Source organism: Pteropus medius, unplaced genomic scaffold, assembly GCF_902729225.1.
Source record: "Pteropus medius unplaced genomic scaffold, Ma_sr-lr_union100, whole genome shotgun sequence".
Classification (NCBI taxonomy): domain Eukaryota; kingdom Metazoa; phylum Chordata; class Mammalia; order Chiroptera; family Pteropodidae; genus Pteropus; species Pteropus medius.
The window spans coordinates 5802835-5821009 of record NW_024351647.1 but is presented as its reverse complement, the minus strand read 5'-3'; the positions used below and the strand labels follow the sequence as shown (position 1 = coordinate 5821009).

At 37.5% G+C, this 18175-nt stretch overlaps 1 protein-coding gene across 1 annotated transcript in view; it reads left to right on the top strand.

Annotated features, from left to right (window-relative positions):
* FMN1 (formin 1) overlaps positions 1 to 18175 on the top strand; it is a 370346-nt gene that overhangs the window by 156364 nt on the left and 195807 nt on the right. Inside the window, 1 exon segment of the mRNA XM_039843982.1 lies at positions 1547 to 1608. Coding sequence (XP_039699916.1) covers positions 1547 to 1608 — 62 coding nt within the window.

Genomic DNA, 18175 nt, shown 5'->3' with positions numbered 1-18175 from the left:
GTACTTAGATAATACCTGGTATATAGTGAATGCTCAATAAATACACTTCATTATTATTGTCTCCAAAATTAGTAAAGTTTTTGAGGTAAGAAAGAACATGACAAATTCAAGGAATAGCAAGAAAGCCAGTGTGCCTGGAGCACAACGAGCAAGGGGAAGACTGAGAAAGGTACAGAGGAGCCAGGTTAGAAAGGGCCTTTGGGGCTGCAGCAGGGAGTTTGGATTTCACTCTTAAGTAGCATGGAAAGCCAGGGGTGAGACATGGTCTGTTCAAGCCTTTAGTAGGGCATTCAAGCCACTGTGAGGAGAATGGTTTTTGGTGGTGGTACTAGTAAAATCAGGTAACTTTTTCAGATTATTGCAGTGGTTCAGGGAAAGGATGGTGGTGGCTGGGACCATAGTGGTGGTTGTGGGATGGTGAGAAGTGATTTGATTCAAGGTATGGTTTGGATGTAAAACTCACAGCACTTGCTGATGGAGTCACAGCTCAGTGGACCACATTCCCCGTAAGAGCAGCAGTGCGGCTAATCATAATTATCAACAGCAACACTCCTCTCCTGTTCTGGCTTTACCAAAGATGTCCCTCACCCGCTTTTGAATTGAAACCTAAACTTTTATACCTGAAACCCACTTGAAGAAATCGCCTATCTTTTCAAACATTTTAAAATGGCATATAACTGACATTTTTTAACAACCCAAACACATTTTATAATATTTGTAAAATATTGGCTTATCCCACAAAAACATTTTCTTATAGCATTTTGTGCTGTGGTTCTCTGCAGCCTGTGTAGTTCTGTGATTCCCCCATATCCTTAGCCATCCTGATGGAAATAAAGCTGTAACTGCTTCATGCTTAACCAAAGAGGTCATAGTTTTAGTGGTTGACTGGAGTTCCTGTGTACACTTGGGATTTATTGTTGGAATAAACATTATTAGACTCAGACTAAAATTGGACCAGAAATTTTTTTTTGTCTTCCTTTCAATCTCTACTCACCCTAGATTCTCTGATCCAGTAACAAATTGTCTTGACTTTCTGAAGTGATCTAAAGATTAAAATCGGCCCTGGGTGTTTGAGTAACCTCACATTCAAATGGAGACTTTTTTTTGGAGGAGGGGGGGACAGTGTTAAAAATAGAATTCTCTGATCTCATATAGAAAGCTTTCTTTTATTTCCTATGTGTCCGCTGTTAACACGTCTATATTTGTTCTGTGTGGGGCCTTAACTTCTAACTCCTCCTTAAAGACAAATACCTGACCCAGTCTTTATCTGGAATACTCATCATTTTTAACCTTATCCTACCTGCCTAATTGGGGAGTTCTTATAATTCAAGGTTTGCTAAATGGAGGGAAATCTTCCCTCTATCCTGAGCTACTTGTCCTATCTCGTCCCAATTTTCAACATCCCTTGTTAAGTTAATGTCAAACTGTAGCATTCATTTACTCAGTTTACTTGTACAACCACCTCTAGAATCTTGAAGATACTCACTTTGAATTTTGCATATAATTTTGTGCTTCTTTGTAATTGGCTTCTTTTGTGATCTTACAGAATATCAAGCTGCTATTTTACACTTGAAGAGGGAGCACAAAGAAGAAATTGAAAACCTGCAGGTATATCTCTTCGATCTATTGAACTGATTATGTTAGGCTGATTCTTAGTTTTCTCATGTGTTGAAGTAAATAGTCCCTTTTGAAAGTATATTTACCTAGACAGCACCTGCAGCTTGCACCTGCCAGTGGGCACTGAATCTGTTCTGGGGATGAAAGCCTTGCACTTTGTTTTTAACAGAATTCAATTCCTATTTTTTAAAAATACCTCAAGTACATCAGGTTGCGAAAATGATTTGACCGGGAAAAAATGATGATTTTATTTGTAAAACAGATGATAGAATATTTAGACTTTTGCTGTTTGCAAGAGGTATTTAAATAGTTATTTTTCCTGTGCATAGTGTAAATTATTTTATTTGGCTTACTTCCATTCATGTGTTTGTATTTATCTGTCAGCACATGCCCATGATATGATGTCATGCAGATTAAGGCACTCAAGGAAGTGACCCTCCCTAGTAGCAGGAAGAGTTGTGTCGAGCCATCCATTCCATATCCCCAGGGAGTTCTTAGAACTTGCTGGCTTGATTTTTTTAGGTGAAGCCCAGGAAGACTGAGGCATCATTTTCTTCATCCCACCATCTGTCATTCCCTTATGTTTGGTGTTCGCTTGCAGTGCCCGCAGCAGCAAGTTTCAGGGTCTTAATTTTAAATAAGTTAATACTGAATTGGGCACTGATTCTAGGTTACTGATGGCTGGGGTGATCCCATACCTCAGGAAAGGACAGTAGCAGAATTTAAATAAAACTTGGTGCTTAGTGCTAACCATTTACTAGTTAATTTAATAAGTTTGTGCATCAAATATTCTCCTTTTCAATAAGTGATAATGCGTTTTTAAAATAGCTGAGACCACGTATTAGAGTATACATGAAACCATTGCAAGGAGCAAAAAGATCATTAAATAAGTCATAGGGTGTATGAATTTAAGCCACCCCCATCCAGCTTGGTTTAAGTAGTTCAGAAGAGGGAATGAGTCCATTTCACAAGGAAACAAAAAAGTGGAAAAGTACCTCTGTCTCCTAGGGGAAAAAGAGAGGTGGAGGCTCTTATCTCCTTTGTTGTGAAATGCTCTACAGAGACCTCTCTTTATTTATCTTTGTTCTGGTGTGCCAAAGATTCTCAGCTATCTCAGAAGAACTGAAAAGGGAATTAATTTAAGAAACGGATTTCTAACAAGGGGTAGGTCCAGAGTAGTTCTGTGGGCAGAAGTTTTATATAACAGCTCAGTTGTAAGAGTTAACGCTAACTTTCCCCAAATTGGAGACCAGCCCTGTTGAGGGCTTTGACAGCTAAATAATATTCACAGCAACAGCAGGTGCTTACAGTTCATGAGTTCTTACTTTGTCCTGGATATTGTTTTAGGCATATACATAGATTATTTAACGTCATCTCCACAAAAGTCCTATGATCTTACATCGCAAACTAAGGAAAGCTTGGAGAAGAGAAAGAAAAGAGTAAATGGAAAGGAAAAAAAGTGTATTGAGATCATGTTCTCTATTTAAAATAAAGATTAGACCAAGGGTCGGTTAAAAAAAATGTTCCTAATTATGTCTTTAGTGTTCTTTAAGTATCTCTGAAAGAAGTGTCTGCTCTTTTAATACTATTAGTAAACTTAAAAAAATTTTTGCCCCATACTCATGATTTATATCTAATTGCTGAAACCCTATGGCCATGGCACACTACTGGCGTCAGGGCAGGGCAGTGTACCTAATCCATACACTTAACTGCGGTTTAGAACTATTTCAGCTATCACAGACAGCCCTCAGTAGGAAATTGTCAACTCTTATTCTGGAGAATTGTTTTGTTGGCAAACAGTGTTTTAAAGATAGAATTAGGAATAAATATTTTAAAATATGGAAGGATTTCTAGCTGCTTCTTTTTTAAAAAATGGCAAATCTGGCAGTAGTGGGCTTATTTTCCTGTATGACTCCAGCCTGCAGGGGTTGAGTAGCAGGTATCTGCTTCAACTGGGACGCTTGTTCTCTAGTTTGCCCTTGTCCCTACTCTGAGCCATTTCACTTGCCTGGCTCCTTTATGCTTTGATTAACCTCTGTTCTCTGGAACATGGGAAAAAATATAATAATTCTATTGGCAGCAACACCAACCAGTCAGAACAGGTGCAGCTCATAAAACAGACAATAACCTAGCCTGACTGTACTTGTGGGCACTCAATATCATCCCTACCTGTTTTATCTCACAAAGTAACAAAGTCTCATCTGTTGTCATAAGACTAGTGGAAGATAACAGGTGGAAGAACTGCTATTTCTATGCTCATTTCGGCAGCCTTCAATTGCCTATTAAATTTTCTTTCTCCACTTATAGGTCGTAGACAAGTCAGACATGTTTCAGGATGTCTTCGACATGTCTGTCTAGAATAAGGAAGATTTTGTGCTTAAAGTACACCAAAAAGTGATTAATTCTGTCACTATATACAAGAATCGATGGGTATCATATTTAGATTTTGGGAAATGTTTTCATGGAGTTTAAAGAAATGATATGATTCAATAAACAGAGAACTTAAATTCAGTTTTCTCTTCTGTTTTTGACTATAGATTTGTAGGGGAGTCACTTAATTGTTCAATTCCCCCAACCTGAAAGTGGGATCCTTTTACCACCTAAAATAATTTGATTGGAGATTGACATTTTCAACCCAGAGTCCCAAGGCTTGTATGTGGAGAAGTCTGGAGTTTTTAATCTCACGCCTACTCTGCAGCCAACATTTGTGGAGTGCTGCACTAAAGAAAGGGCAAGGCTTGGTCCTGGGACTGGCTATTCAAAATGCGCAGCAACTTACATCTTCCCCTTATTGTCCAAAAGCAAAGATTTCTTGATGCCTCGAATGAGTCAATTTCCAGAGCCTCTTCTTTATATAACTTCTATACAAAGTCAAAGCACTTGGCTGACTTTTCTATTCAAACCTCCAGTAGGAGAGTGATGGTAGGTCAGAGACTGTCCATGATTTTACTATTTTATGTCATTTACAGTATAACCACAGCAAAATTCTTTAATTTTGTTCAAGTATGCTCTTCGTTTAGCAAACTCTGCCTTCAGAATTTATGATCACTTCATGATACTTGGCATCATCTTGTTCATTTTTCCATTTTGGATAATTCTATGTTACTGATTTCATTTTTGAAAAGTCGACATCTTACCTTTACAGATTTTCACTCATTTGAGACATTTTAGCCTGTGGTAGCCATTGTAGAAGTTCATGACTACTGGGTAGAAACATAGTTCTGCCCTTCTAAAGCATATGATAAAATTAATTTTCCCACAGCACAGTATGGCATTATTTCTTTGAGATTGCTTAGGAGCAAGGTTTGAAAATCGTCATCACAGCTGTTGTATGAAATGACTATACAGCTGATCTTTTGCCTTATTGTAGTCAGAGAATTAGGTGTGATGTTATTTTATGCATGATGAGAATATGAAAAACCTCTGGGTTTTGAGTCAGGACTTGGTTGAACTCCTTGTGCTGTGACGTTAGGAAATGAATCAACTATTCTGGGATTCAGTTTTCTTGGTTTTGGCATCTGTACACTGACAATCATGCTGCCGATGACACCCCATTCCAGGACTGTTTACTGTGATGCACATCCAGTGGCATGGTCGTGTAGACGTGGCTCAGTAGGTGTTATCGCTCATTCCTTTTTCTCTGCACAAGTCTCATGATTAGGCGACCTGAATTTTGAGTAGTCTTCATGCTCTTTTGGTTGAGGACTTACTTGAGACATTTGACTTACTCTTTTAAGGCGATTTTCCCATGATCTTCCAGCTGTTCTTCCGCCTCCATGCTCTTTATCAGGGCAGTCTAAAGCAGGCTTCCTAAAGCTTATTCCACTGAACCGTGAGCCCCTGAAATGCTCCTTGACAAAAAGATTTCATGTTCAAATAAGTTTGAGAAATATCTAGTTCCCCTGCTAGGATTTTACCATGTATAGAGAGAACCTGCAAAACAGAAAACTGTGTAACTTTTCTGTTACATAATTCTTTTGCCCCTCCAAGTAACCCATTTTCTGGAATAATGGTCTATGTTGATTTATATAATCTTATCATCTCGATGTATCATCCACTTATGAGTTCAAGTTAAATTCTTTGTGTGTTTTCAGCATCATTTTCATGCCACCAAGGTCCTGCTTATTAATCTGCTCATTCTAGGCACCCTGGAGGGAGCAAAGATTTTTGTCTGTAATATCTTTTAAAAGTACCTACCAAAGTACTTGACACATAGATGATGCACAAATACCTTATATAACAACCTATGATTGAAAAATAATAGTACCTAACTTTTAATAGAAACCCTACTGTGTGCCAACCTCTTTTCTAGTCATTTAGCATTAGTATTATAAAGAGTAAATGTAGAAATATAAGTAAAGTTTAGATTCATCCCCATTTTACAGATGAGAAAACATGAGGCTCTCAGAGAATGAAGTCTGAGGCTACTAAGAAGGGGACCTGAATTTGAATCCACCTAGATTTGTCTGATTTTGAAGCCAATCCTCTTTCCAATAATCAATGCAACAATAATGGAAAGAACATTAGATTTAGAATCAGAAAGTTTAGATTCTTAGGTCTTGGGTTTGACATGATGAACAATGTGAACTTCAGGAAATGCTTTTGGGCTCAGTTTTCTAATTTCTAAAATGAGAGACCAGGCCATATAATCTAATAGCACCTGTGAATTTTACGATTGGCCCCACCATCCAAAAATTAAGTTCAGTTATTTAGCACACTGTACTTTCAGCCTTAGGATTATTTGACTTAAAATTTCTAAATTCGCGTTACTTATACCCCCCATGCCCCACCCTTTTTTTTTCTTAAGTTTTTTCCTAGAGATTCTCCTTTCTAATCAGGAGTCTTTTCTCAATTCTACTTGCCTCTGTGGAATACGTGATCAGGTTTTCAGTAACAGTCTGAATGAAGCACACTAGCCTTCTCGTGCTTTTTCAGATGCCCAACTCTCAGTGAATGGGATGCCGCTCTTAGAATGGTAAATGAGACATCAACAGGGGGGACCCAGTTTTTCATGACGGGAAGGAAGCTTGAAAGTAGGATATGGGTAGGGGACTTTGATTCTCTGCTTCATCCATTTTGAAAGTTGAAAAACAGAAAATAACCGAAAAACTGTATACCTCTCATCTGACTTTTGAGCAGATTTGGATAATTTAAAAATATTGGTTTTAAATATCACTTCAAGCAATTTGGAAGTAGGTGCCATGGAAATGATAGATTCTTTTTATCTGTTTTTAACTAATGTTTTTTGCGTCGTGGGATAGAAGACAAAGAATTAGCCAACAGTGACATTTCCTTTACAGGAAGCCTCCCCCGCCACACCCCCCTCCCACCCCTCTATTCATCACATGCACAGTCCTTAACTGAGGAGAAAGTTTACTGAGCAATGGCCTCTGGCAGGCCCCTGATGGTTGTGCAATGCAGTTACATTTCTAATATGGTAATTCTCTCTGTGAAATGATCCAGGGATACATGCCAAACTGGAAACTAACTTACACTGCACCTTGTTGTCCCCAAGAGAACCGAATGGTGTGTTGGCCTCCATTAAGAGAAACTTGTAGATTTCCTTATTTCTTCCATCTTCAACTCATCCCACTGGTCCTTTTTCATAATTTACACATTGCTGTTGAAGCAAAATTGAGTACAAACTACACTTAAGCTGATACAGCTAAATTTATAAAGACACGTAAATCCTGACCCTTTTCCATTTGTTATATTCTTTATTATCAACACAATACATTTAAATCTGTTAATTCCTGGATATTGCTGTGAGGGAAAGAGAGTAATTTATAGACCAATAAACAAAACTTTCACAAAGATGAAATATGATTTCATCAAACCCTTATGGTATTCCCCTAAGTGCTGATATTAGTATAATTCATTACCGAGATGCCAAAAAGAAGAAAAAAATTTAAATGTTGAGAAATATTTTAATTCATTGTTTTATTGTAGATGTATAATACAGCATATGAGTTTAGTAAATTTGCTGGTTTACTGATGTTGAGATGCCTTTTAGGCCACCGGCTACCAAAAAGCCTGCAGACATATTCGGAGTCAAATTTTAATGGCAAACGCGAAGCAATTAATATCCTAGCTCACTTGCAACCCAGGAGCCCTTTTTCTCAGCCTTTAGGCTGCTGTCTTGTTCACATAATTCAGACTTTATGTCAAGCTGTGCTTGCTGATGGAGGGAAGCTGGTCGTAGAATGAAGAATATGGGCATGACTCATTTGTATCATGGAAACTAATGCTGGTTTTGTACGCCTCCTTCATGCGCCATCAGCTCTGTCATCCCTACTGAGTCTTAAACTCCAAACGTGAGTCGCTTACGTGGGCCAACATGGTTTTTCTTTTTTTCAATAGTTTTTTGACTTTAGGCAACAGGCTGATATTGGAACAGGTGACTTTTTGAATGTTAGCCTTTGCTTTTTTGACTCTTCATGAGATAGGAGGAAGTGAGCTCTGTTAAAGCCTGTGGGGAGTGCTTCCTTCTCTCCAGACGTGTTCTGCTTCGCTCAATAATTTCGTGAATTTTGTATAATCCTGTACTATAAGGTGAATAATAGGTTCTTCAGCCACAAAGTAAGAGTGTAAGATTAAGTCTGTTTCCTTCCCGTTCTGAAGCTATTACTTCTGGCCTGGGAAGAGTGGGCCCACATGTCTGCCTGAACTCAATTCTAAGCGTCTGTGGTCCCTTTGTCCTACCAAGTAGCCAGAACGTGATGAATAATTGCTGAACGATGTGACTTGACATTGTGGGAGATTCCTACACAGTATTTTGGTAGACTGCTCTTTTGGAGGTAGCATGAAAAGAGCCACAGCGTTCTTAAATTTGTGACACCATCAAACACAACCCAGAAAAGTTCGGTCAGCACAGTGTCATTTAAAAAGTCATCTTTGAATAATTTTAAATGAGCACATGAGTTCTCATTTGCTATAACACTTCTTCACATTTCCTGTTGTTTTAAATCTGGGGTCCAGATTTGCTTGTTGATGTTGGTTGCCTGGCCCTATAGACATCAAGTTGGTGACCCTGGTACGGAGGATGAGAGGCTGGGTAAGAGCGTCCTCATCAGCTTTCTCTGTGGTCTCATGAGTACTAAGCAAAAATCCCTCAACCTTCAGGTCTTTGTGGACTTTTACATTTTTTCCCCTTTCCTTCTTCCTTAACGTTTTCCCCCTTTTCCTTCCTATTTCTTGTTCTTCCCTGAAAAGGCTATTGATGGGATAGAGAGGGCAGCAGTGTTGGAAGGGTAAATAAAAAAATGAGCTCTTACTGCAAAAAATTGGTATGGTCTATGTTCTAGAACATTTTTAGGAAGGAGTAGGAAGAAATTTTTGTTTGATTTTTTTTAGAGTTTAAATGCTGAGTGCTCTTTGCTTTCTAACTTAATTGAAGATGGTTATAAACATAGCTATTTATTGACTACGAAGTGCCAGCTCTGCTAGGCACAGTGCTCAGTGCTTCATATACATAATTTTTAATCAGTTGAGACTCAGAGAAGTAAAGTGCTATCCCGAGTTTTCTCAGTTGGTTACTGCAATGGCAAGATTTACTAACCAGCTCTGTCTGTTTTTTAAATCTGCTTCCTTTTCACTGCCACCTTGTCTACTAATTAGATTCACTTTCTTTAGTGTAATGGCTTTTTAACTTTTCATTCACCCTCTTCCCCTCATCCTATGGCAAAGACCTCTGCAGATCATCCCCTGTTCTTACCCTATACAAGCCAAGCTCCTTATATGATAAAAAACAATGGAGACATTTGTGTGGTGTGGTGAAAGAGAAAAATAGCAACAGAGTCCTCTTATTTCACTGGTTTCTGAAATGACCAGCTGTTCTTCCTGCCTTAGTACAGAGGAAAGGAGCAGGTAGGAGATTGTTCTCTTCAACTTCATTTCGAACAACTGGCCCTGAGCCCAGTTTGAGGATGAGCCTCTAGTATTTATCACCATAATCTTTATATTTGTCTATAATCATCTTAGAGATTCGAAACCTGAGTTTCACAGAAATCAATTTCTGAGGCCATAAATTAAGTAAGAAAACACTGGGGCAAAACTTCTACGCATCTTGCCAGCTGCTTACTTCATTAACTTCTGCAGTTTAAATATGGGGTTCTTTAGTTGTTCTCAGATCTTCTTCAGCAGAGCTGCCAGCATTACTAATTCCTTAAGCACCTGGGGTGATATAGTTGTTCCCTGTGCCATCACCTATTTGTAGCATGTGTCCATGCTAACAAGGCCAACCTCATGTAGGCTTCTACATCCATAGTGTGAATTTCTGGACTCAGAGGATTTACAATTTACTTAGGAAAATAGAATTTATACCATAAAGGCTAAATACCAACAGGCGGCTTATACTATTTAATATTAGCTAATATTAGACCATATGCTAATGGACTGTTAGCATTTTTAAATTAGTGCAATTTGCAAATTTCAGATCTTATATCTCAACTGAGAGATTTGTCAGGTCTCAGATCTTATCATTGCCATAAATGAGTAGCAATTTCTTTTGCTGTCTCTTGAAGCTGCTGTAGGTGTCTCTGTAATAGTTATGCTTATTTTGTTTTAATATACTCTATGGTATGACCTCCTATCTGTTTCAAATAAATGTAATACACATAATTTAAAGTATTAATTGTGATAGGGATGTTGCAGAGATATATGTGGGTTTGTGTAAATAGGTTATCAGTGTGTTTTACAATTATTTTAGAAGCCATTGCCCAATCTCACCACTGGAGGGCAGCTTGACCCTTTTTTCTCTTAAAACTTGAAGTAGATTTTCTTTTGACCATTGAAGCAGCGTTCCAGTTCAGAGCTTTACTTTAAACACGTGAAAAATAAAATTACTCTTAGCTTATTTCACAGAACAGCATTCGCAGATATGTGCACACAGGTCTGTACTCATAGGCATAACGTCTAATGTATCTACAGAAGCAATACATGTGTGCTTCTGACTGTACATATACACACACATTCTACATGACAAAAGACAAAGAGCCACCTAAAAACAGTGCCTTATGAAATTGATCATCTGTGTTTCATCTGAGAATGGAATTATCAGAAGGAAATTAGAGGTCCCTCTAGCATTCATTCATTCACTGTATATTAAGAACTGGGTGTTATGCACTCTACTAAATGCCAGAGGAAGCAGAACAGACATGGTTTTTTTCTGGGAGCTTGTAGTCTAGTCAGAGTCACAGATATTTATAAAATAATCACTTGATAAATATATGATGAGTGCTATGGATAAATATATAGTGTGAGATGCTATGATAAGATATAATTTAGATTTGGAGGGTCAGGGAAGGCTAATTTTAGGAAGTGACATTTAAGCAGAGGTCTAAAGTGTCAAGAGGAGTTTGGCTGGTTGAAGAGCTACAGAGAGGACGGTGTGACTGTAGCTCAATAAGCGACAAAGAGAAGAAGGGTTGGGGATGAACCTCTAGAGTAGTATATTTCAAACTTTTAAACTGCATTCCAGAATTTAAAAAATGTGTTTTATATTGAAACCCAGACTACATGTTTGTATGTGTATATATGTGAGAAATAAGTAAGAAGAATTTATTTCATCTGATCTCCTCTGATATGTTCAACTCTCTTGTTTGAAAAATGCTGATGTTAAAGCATAAATTGGTTTGCTGTTCTACTAATGGTTCATGGACTGCAGTTTGAAAAACATTGGAGTGGAGGAGGGCAAGAGGCTGAATTCTGGAAGGGTTTGTTGGTCTTTTTAAGGTTTCCCAATTTCATTTTCAAAATAATGATAATCTACTGACTAATTCTGAACAGAAGAATGTGTGACATGAATAGATTTGCATTTTCAAAAGACTCCTCCCCGCTGTGACTCGTGTTTGCTGCAAATACATAGATATAATAACATAATTTAAAGTATTGAGGAAACATAGGTTAATGGGGTTTTTTTTCAAATTTGTTTATAAGTTTATAAGTTGAACTATATGAAATTGCCAATACCTGACCTGTTTGATTTATAAAATAGCAGTTTCATATGGCTTAATCTAGCATAGTCACACCAAAAGGCAAGGAGGTTAATGCGTGCTGGAATTATATTTCTTTGGATGGATCATACTCTGAAATATTCACTGGGGCCTCAAGCAAGGATTGAGAAACGACAGCTGAAAATGTCACAACGCATTGCCTAGGGGATAGTGATGCTGATGTATTTGACAGTAACTCTTTTCAAATTAGAATTGTTGAGACCTCTTCTGACTCTTGTTCCCCAAGTCACTCACAAAATAATCTTGGTAAGCAATTTCCCAGTTTTCATGTAATCTATGAAAAATAAAATTGCTAAAAATTGTTTACCTATCTTAAATTGGTATTCCCGGGTCTAGTGAACAGGCTAAATAGATCATTGATCTTTCTAAGTGAACTCAGACTGATGTTTAACTACATAAAACATAAATAATTGTGATCCACTATTGATCAATTTGGTTTCTGTAAAATTACTTGCATTGGTGTTCCCTCACAGACTTTATAGTAAAACTTTTTCACTTCTAGAATTAAAAGTTATAGAACTGTTATACTGTACAGATGCATACATAGGAAAATAGAAGATTAGGAAAGGAAGTGAATTAAATATCTAATTACATTTATTATACGTCTTTTTGTTAAATAAATGTGGCGTTGAATATTCCTTTACCTCTCTCAGATACCAGCTTTTTTTAGGTAAATGAAATTTGAAAACTAAGATGTGTCCTGCCACTCATTAATAAATAACCTGGGAGTCTTTTTATAATTTAAAATTTATCTTCAATCAGTCCTCCTGAAAATTGATGAATATTACCTCTGATCATATGTCCTATTTTCAACTCGAGTATTATAGTTCTCAACCACATCATCTTCTAACTCTCTTAAGTAGTGAATCTGTAATTATTTTCATGCAGAAAAGGGTTTTCCTTTTTGATATTTTATTTCCAGCACATAAAATAACATTGATTCTAATAACGATTAATATAATAGAATATCATTATTTTTTGTGAAATTCCAACGTTCTCGCGTAGTGGCTCAATCTTGAAGCTCGATTGCCAAAAACAAATGGAAACTCCTTTCCTTTTGCTATAAAACAATGGTGAACGGGCCCAAAAATGAGAAGGGGAGAAAACAAGATTGCATTACAAATCTGGCAACATCAGCCACACTAGTAAAATCAAATCCAATGTTGTTTTATGACTCTGAATTTATGTGAGTGCCCAGGATCAAAGGGCTCAAGTCCCACTGGACTACAAGGTCCATAGTTCATGGCAAAAACTCATCAAAAAGAACTTTTTAGTCGTTTAAGCTTTTCATTTTAATCAACCGCAGCAATAAAAGAGCCTTTAGGTGTCCAAAAACATTTTGCAAGATCAAGAGGTGGTTCTCTTGCTCGTAGAAGCCGCTTTCTTATTGGATCCATATAATGCCTGTGGCCTCAGAGTGTCAAAGGGCCACTGCCTCCACATTGTTTGCCCTTGTGGGATGGTTTCTTTTGGTTCTTCTAACTGTGTATTATGTGATAGTAAATTATGGTGTCTGACGGAAGGACCATAAAATTTTCACACAATCTATCAAGCTATTTCAGCCATTTAAAGTTTGGTCTCTGACAGCAGGCCAGTACTTTGTAATGTTTAGACAGAAACAGAGTCTGCTGCCGGCCTCTTGACAAGTATCTAGAGAGAGCTCTGCCTAGGAGAAAGAAATACGAGGCTTGAGAGTCAGACCTCATCTTAAGTTGTAGCCCTGACACTTCATATGATGGAGGTTTTGGACAGCCGATAAGATGGGGATCCTGCCACAGTATCATTCAGATTATATTGGGTAATATTTGTGAAGTTACTATCCAGAGATAAGAACAGATATGCACTAGGCATAGATTAGGCATGGAACCAGCCCGAGCCAGTCCTGCATTGTCAATAGGAGACTCAGTTAAAGGGAGAGCTGACCAGAGGGAACAAATTGATTAGAGAATGTGGAGAAGGGTGAGGTCAGGGACCCGAGAGGTTGAATTAGCTCTGGGAAAAAATGGGGGCATTTCTTTTAAGACAAGAAGGAAAACTTTTTTAAATGAGCACCTTCGTCTTTAGACTATTGACACCTTTATTTCTTTGTCTCATTTTTAACTTTGGTTCCCGTGCATAGAAAAAGAAACTCAGACACCTAATATTTTTTTTCCTGGGCTCTTCGATATCATCCCCTACCACCTCTTTTGTATTTTTTCTCATTCATTGTTCCCTTTTTGGCAGGTGCCTTCACCCATTTCTGATGATAAATTCATCTATCCTTTACTTTAAAATCCCTTCACTTGACTGTACTGCTTCTTAGAGCTCCGATCCCTCCTCTCACTGGTGAAATTCTCAGACTTTAGTTACATGTAGCCCATTTCCCCACCACTTGCTTTCTGTTACTACTGTATTGAGACAGCCAAGACCACAGATGAAGTAATTACTAGTGCTATTGGTCCCCCATTGGCCTGCATTGACCCTAGAGTTTTCATGTTGAAATCCTTGATCTCCTCTTTCTTCACATCTGAGACACTGAATTCTGCTGTGTTTCCCCCTTTTCGGAGTATATTTCTCCATCTTTTTTGCTGACCCTCAGACCTGACTCTGAAGCACCCCCAAATGTGACCCTCCGAATGTGGTCTTTAGTTACCTGACTTCCTATACAATGTCTCTTAGAAATTTCACTTATTGCTGTAAATTTATTTCTATATAAAAGCTTTTCAGACCCACTTATTTGTATTCAAATGTTTTCCTGAGTTCCAGCTCTAGGAAAGTTCGCTTTTTTGCTGGAAAACCTACACTGGGAAATGTTTCTCGTATGTCAAATTTAAAATTTCCAAAGCCAGAACATCAAAAATTCTTATAGGGTTGAAAGGACTTGTCTACTTGTCTCCTTCTGACTTTCCCCCCCATCCAATATAAACAATACAAACCACCTCTTTTTTTAGCTGCCCCATATATTTAAGGTTCCACTTTTCTCCTAAAAGTCCAGGCCAAACATCTCAGATGCATCTTTGGCAACTCCAGCACCTTCAGCTTCTGCATCTAGTTGATTGCCAAATTATGCTAATTTTGGACCCATGGTCCCTGGTATACACTCATTCCTTGACACCCTGCTGTTGTCATCCTAATTTAGGCCCTTATCATATCTTGCCTGTATTCAAGACATTTTATGAATTACTTAGAGACTGTTGTTTCTGTCTCTCATATACCTTTAGTGGCTCACTGTTGCCTGCCAAATTCAAAGTCCTTATCATGGTATTTAAGACCTTCTAAAATCAGATTCAGGCTTTTAACTTTAGTTTTCTCTTCCATTATTTGCCTATGCTTTCTTACTTGGATTGCTCACAATCTGCCACTCTACCTTTTGCCAGTCCTTAACGGCCCGACAAGTGTTCCTCGTCATCCATGAAACTCTCTCTGATGTCCCAAGCCTCCCGCCTCTGAACCTTTGGACTCTTTACACAAGACTGTGTAGGCACATAGCAGATTCTTTCTTATATTATAATTGTGAAAGCAGAGGTGCTGCCTCTTCCTCCCACCCCCCAGTGCCGAGCGTAAGATGGACATAAACCTTCAATAAATAGCAGACAATTGAGTCTGCTATCACATTAATATATGCATTGATGCATAAATTAACCACTGGTTGGTTTCCCCTTTTTCTTCCTTTGTAATAGAAACTGGGTTTAAACCAAAGCTATTTTACAGGCAATGTTTTTCAAATTCAGAGACATAGTAAGACTACAGTAAGAAAACTATTTCCAGAATGTTTTTAAATGATTTTTTTTTTTTACAGTTTATGTATTTCTACTGGAAGAATAGTGTTTATTGTTTCTCATTGTCTAAGATGCACATTTATCAGATATTGCATGTTTAGACAGCTTATGGTGAGTAATCATTTGTAGTTTGGGTTAAAACAACAGATTCATTTGAATTTGTGATAATTTGTAAACTCTTTCATTCAGTAGATGGGGAATTGAAGGTGAAAGAGCTGATCTTAAAATCAAGCTTAGGGCTCTTAACCTTTTCTTTCTGAGTGCCCTCAGGGGAGGCAGCACGCCCCCAGCAGGACAGGGGTCTTTACAGCTGAGGAAGCCGACCACCCATTGAGATTTACCTTCTGGTTTCTAGCATGGGCAATAATAGAGCCCACGTGTATGTAGGCAGCTGTTAGAAGTACCATGACTGGAAGTCAGATCTTGTCCCAATCCAGTGTTCCATCACTTAAGCCTTGTGGAGATTGCTCTGCCAAAAATGGAGAAACTGTTACCAGCAATTAAGTGATGTGTAGAAAAACTGTCATGCCACCCATAATGGTGGGCGGAACTGAGTGTACGCTATCTGAGGTTTAAAATAACATGTTTAAAACCACAGTCTTCAGATACATGAACAAAATTAAACATGGTTCTTTTAGGAATGTACAGATCAATTGGAGGAAAATAAGGCTGCCTCTTCCAAATATTTAATTCAATTTCAACATCATTGCTTTTAAAGGTCAGGCAGTTGTCTAATATTTTTTTTCCTTCTTGCCTCACTCTTTATCTCTGCAAGATTAAAAATTGCTGCCAGGGTTTATAAATAGGAGTTTGAGAGATTATGTTGTAATTCTCAGACAAGATTTTCTAGATTTGTGAGACATAGATCAGTGTCCGGACTGATTCTGTTCGATCATGACCTAGACTCCAACATAGGACTCCCACAGTATCACTTCTTGCTTGTTAGCAAACTAATTGCCTTAAAAAAAAAAAAAAAAGTGGAGAGACAGAGAAGCTGCCAACTGTCAGGAATACCTCTTAGAGCAATTTTATATTTTCCCCCCAAACCTGCAACCAAGTACCACCCATAACGAAAGGATTATTTCTGAGAAGTTGTGAATGTTGCTAGGGGATTTTGCGTGCAAACCTCTCCAAGTCAGCTTTAAAACCAGTCATGCCCAGAAACAGAAAGACAAATGTTTCCTTCTTTATTGAGCCCTAATTTTTAGTACTTACTCTTCAGTGTTTTCCTCACAGGTACATCATGTTTGGATTTAATTCTACACTTTTATTCTTACCTGTGCTATGTTGAAGTGAAAATTTGAAAAACATGAAAAAAAAGTGATTCAGAAGAAAATAGGCACTTTTATATTTAGCAAATGCAATTAGGATTGGGGTATGTTTAACACAGTAAATTTGGACCAAGGAAAATGATCTTCATGCCAATCTTTATAAAAATCAGATTTCTTTTCTTTCAGACACCTCAGCTATTCCAATCTGTTTCATATGTGTATTAAGATTGTATTCAAGGACATGCAATCAGAAAGCCTTCTGCTTTCTGCAGTGAGGGAAAGGTGATGGTCCAACATTGAGATTCCCAGTAATCTAAATATTTAGAATGTAAGTAGTTTGTAATTATTTAGAATGGACGACTGGCGTGGGTACTTGAGTCAGTTCATTTTTTCATGGCACAAAACTGGCACATAAAAGCTTTTATAGCTGACAGACACAGTCCATGAGAAAGCAGCATATTGATGGTATGAAACACTACAGCAGTTATGTAGTGATAATAGACGTTATATAGCTGGCCCTAAATCATCACTAACTTGTATATTTAGTTAATAACTTCTGAATGCCTTATGAAAAAATTATATATGAGTTTTCAGGTAATAGTGCCCTCTTGTCTTTTCACATTATTAATATGTGCAGCTGTAACTTTTAAAATAGAATAATTGCTAGGGAGGAAAAATTTGAAGTAACATTGTTTTGCATAGAATAGTTAAACATATATTTTGAAAACATTTCATGAATTATGTTCCATGCTTGATCAGTTAGGAAATAAGAATACTGATTTAAATTCATATCTTCCAATTACTGGAAAAACTGAAAAATGTAATTCTTATAATAATTATCCTTTTGAAAAACACAAATTGTGGAGATGAATATCAATCAAAAGTAATATACTAGTTTAATCTAAGGGGAGTGGGGAGTGTGGGAGGAAAACAAGAATGCGGTTTGTCTATATTCCAAGAGAAAAGAATTAAGTCAAAATGAGATCTGATCCTTTCCAAGCTGTTCTGTGTGCATCATACTTGAGTGTAATTTCACATGCATCTTGATGTTCCAAGTATCATTAAACATCTAGTAATCAGAACAAATGTTCTGCCAGATTCCATTTATTTTCTTAACTGTTTAAGGCATTGAGCACCCCAGCTTTATAAATATATTATTAAAATTCTTATTAAAAGAATAAACCTAGTTGGGGGATTTACGTTTTTCTTAATCTGTGTTTACATGAAGAAGAGATCTGTTTTTAAATACTACATCAAATCTTTGTGAGCAAATATATCAGTGTGCTACTTTGCCAAAACTGTTTCTAAAAAAGATGGGTATCGATGACCCATGGTCAGGAAGTTTAGAATTCTCTTGATATTCAAAACGACCATTATTCTGGGTCACTCTGTTTTCAAGAATATGAGCATAGGCGCAATAGGTGGACTTTATCACTTGTATGCTGTCAGACCACATGCATCCTCAATTGCACATATTCCAAATGAAGCAAACACAGCTCTAGAAATATTTCTGCCT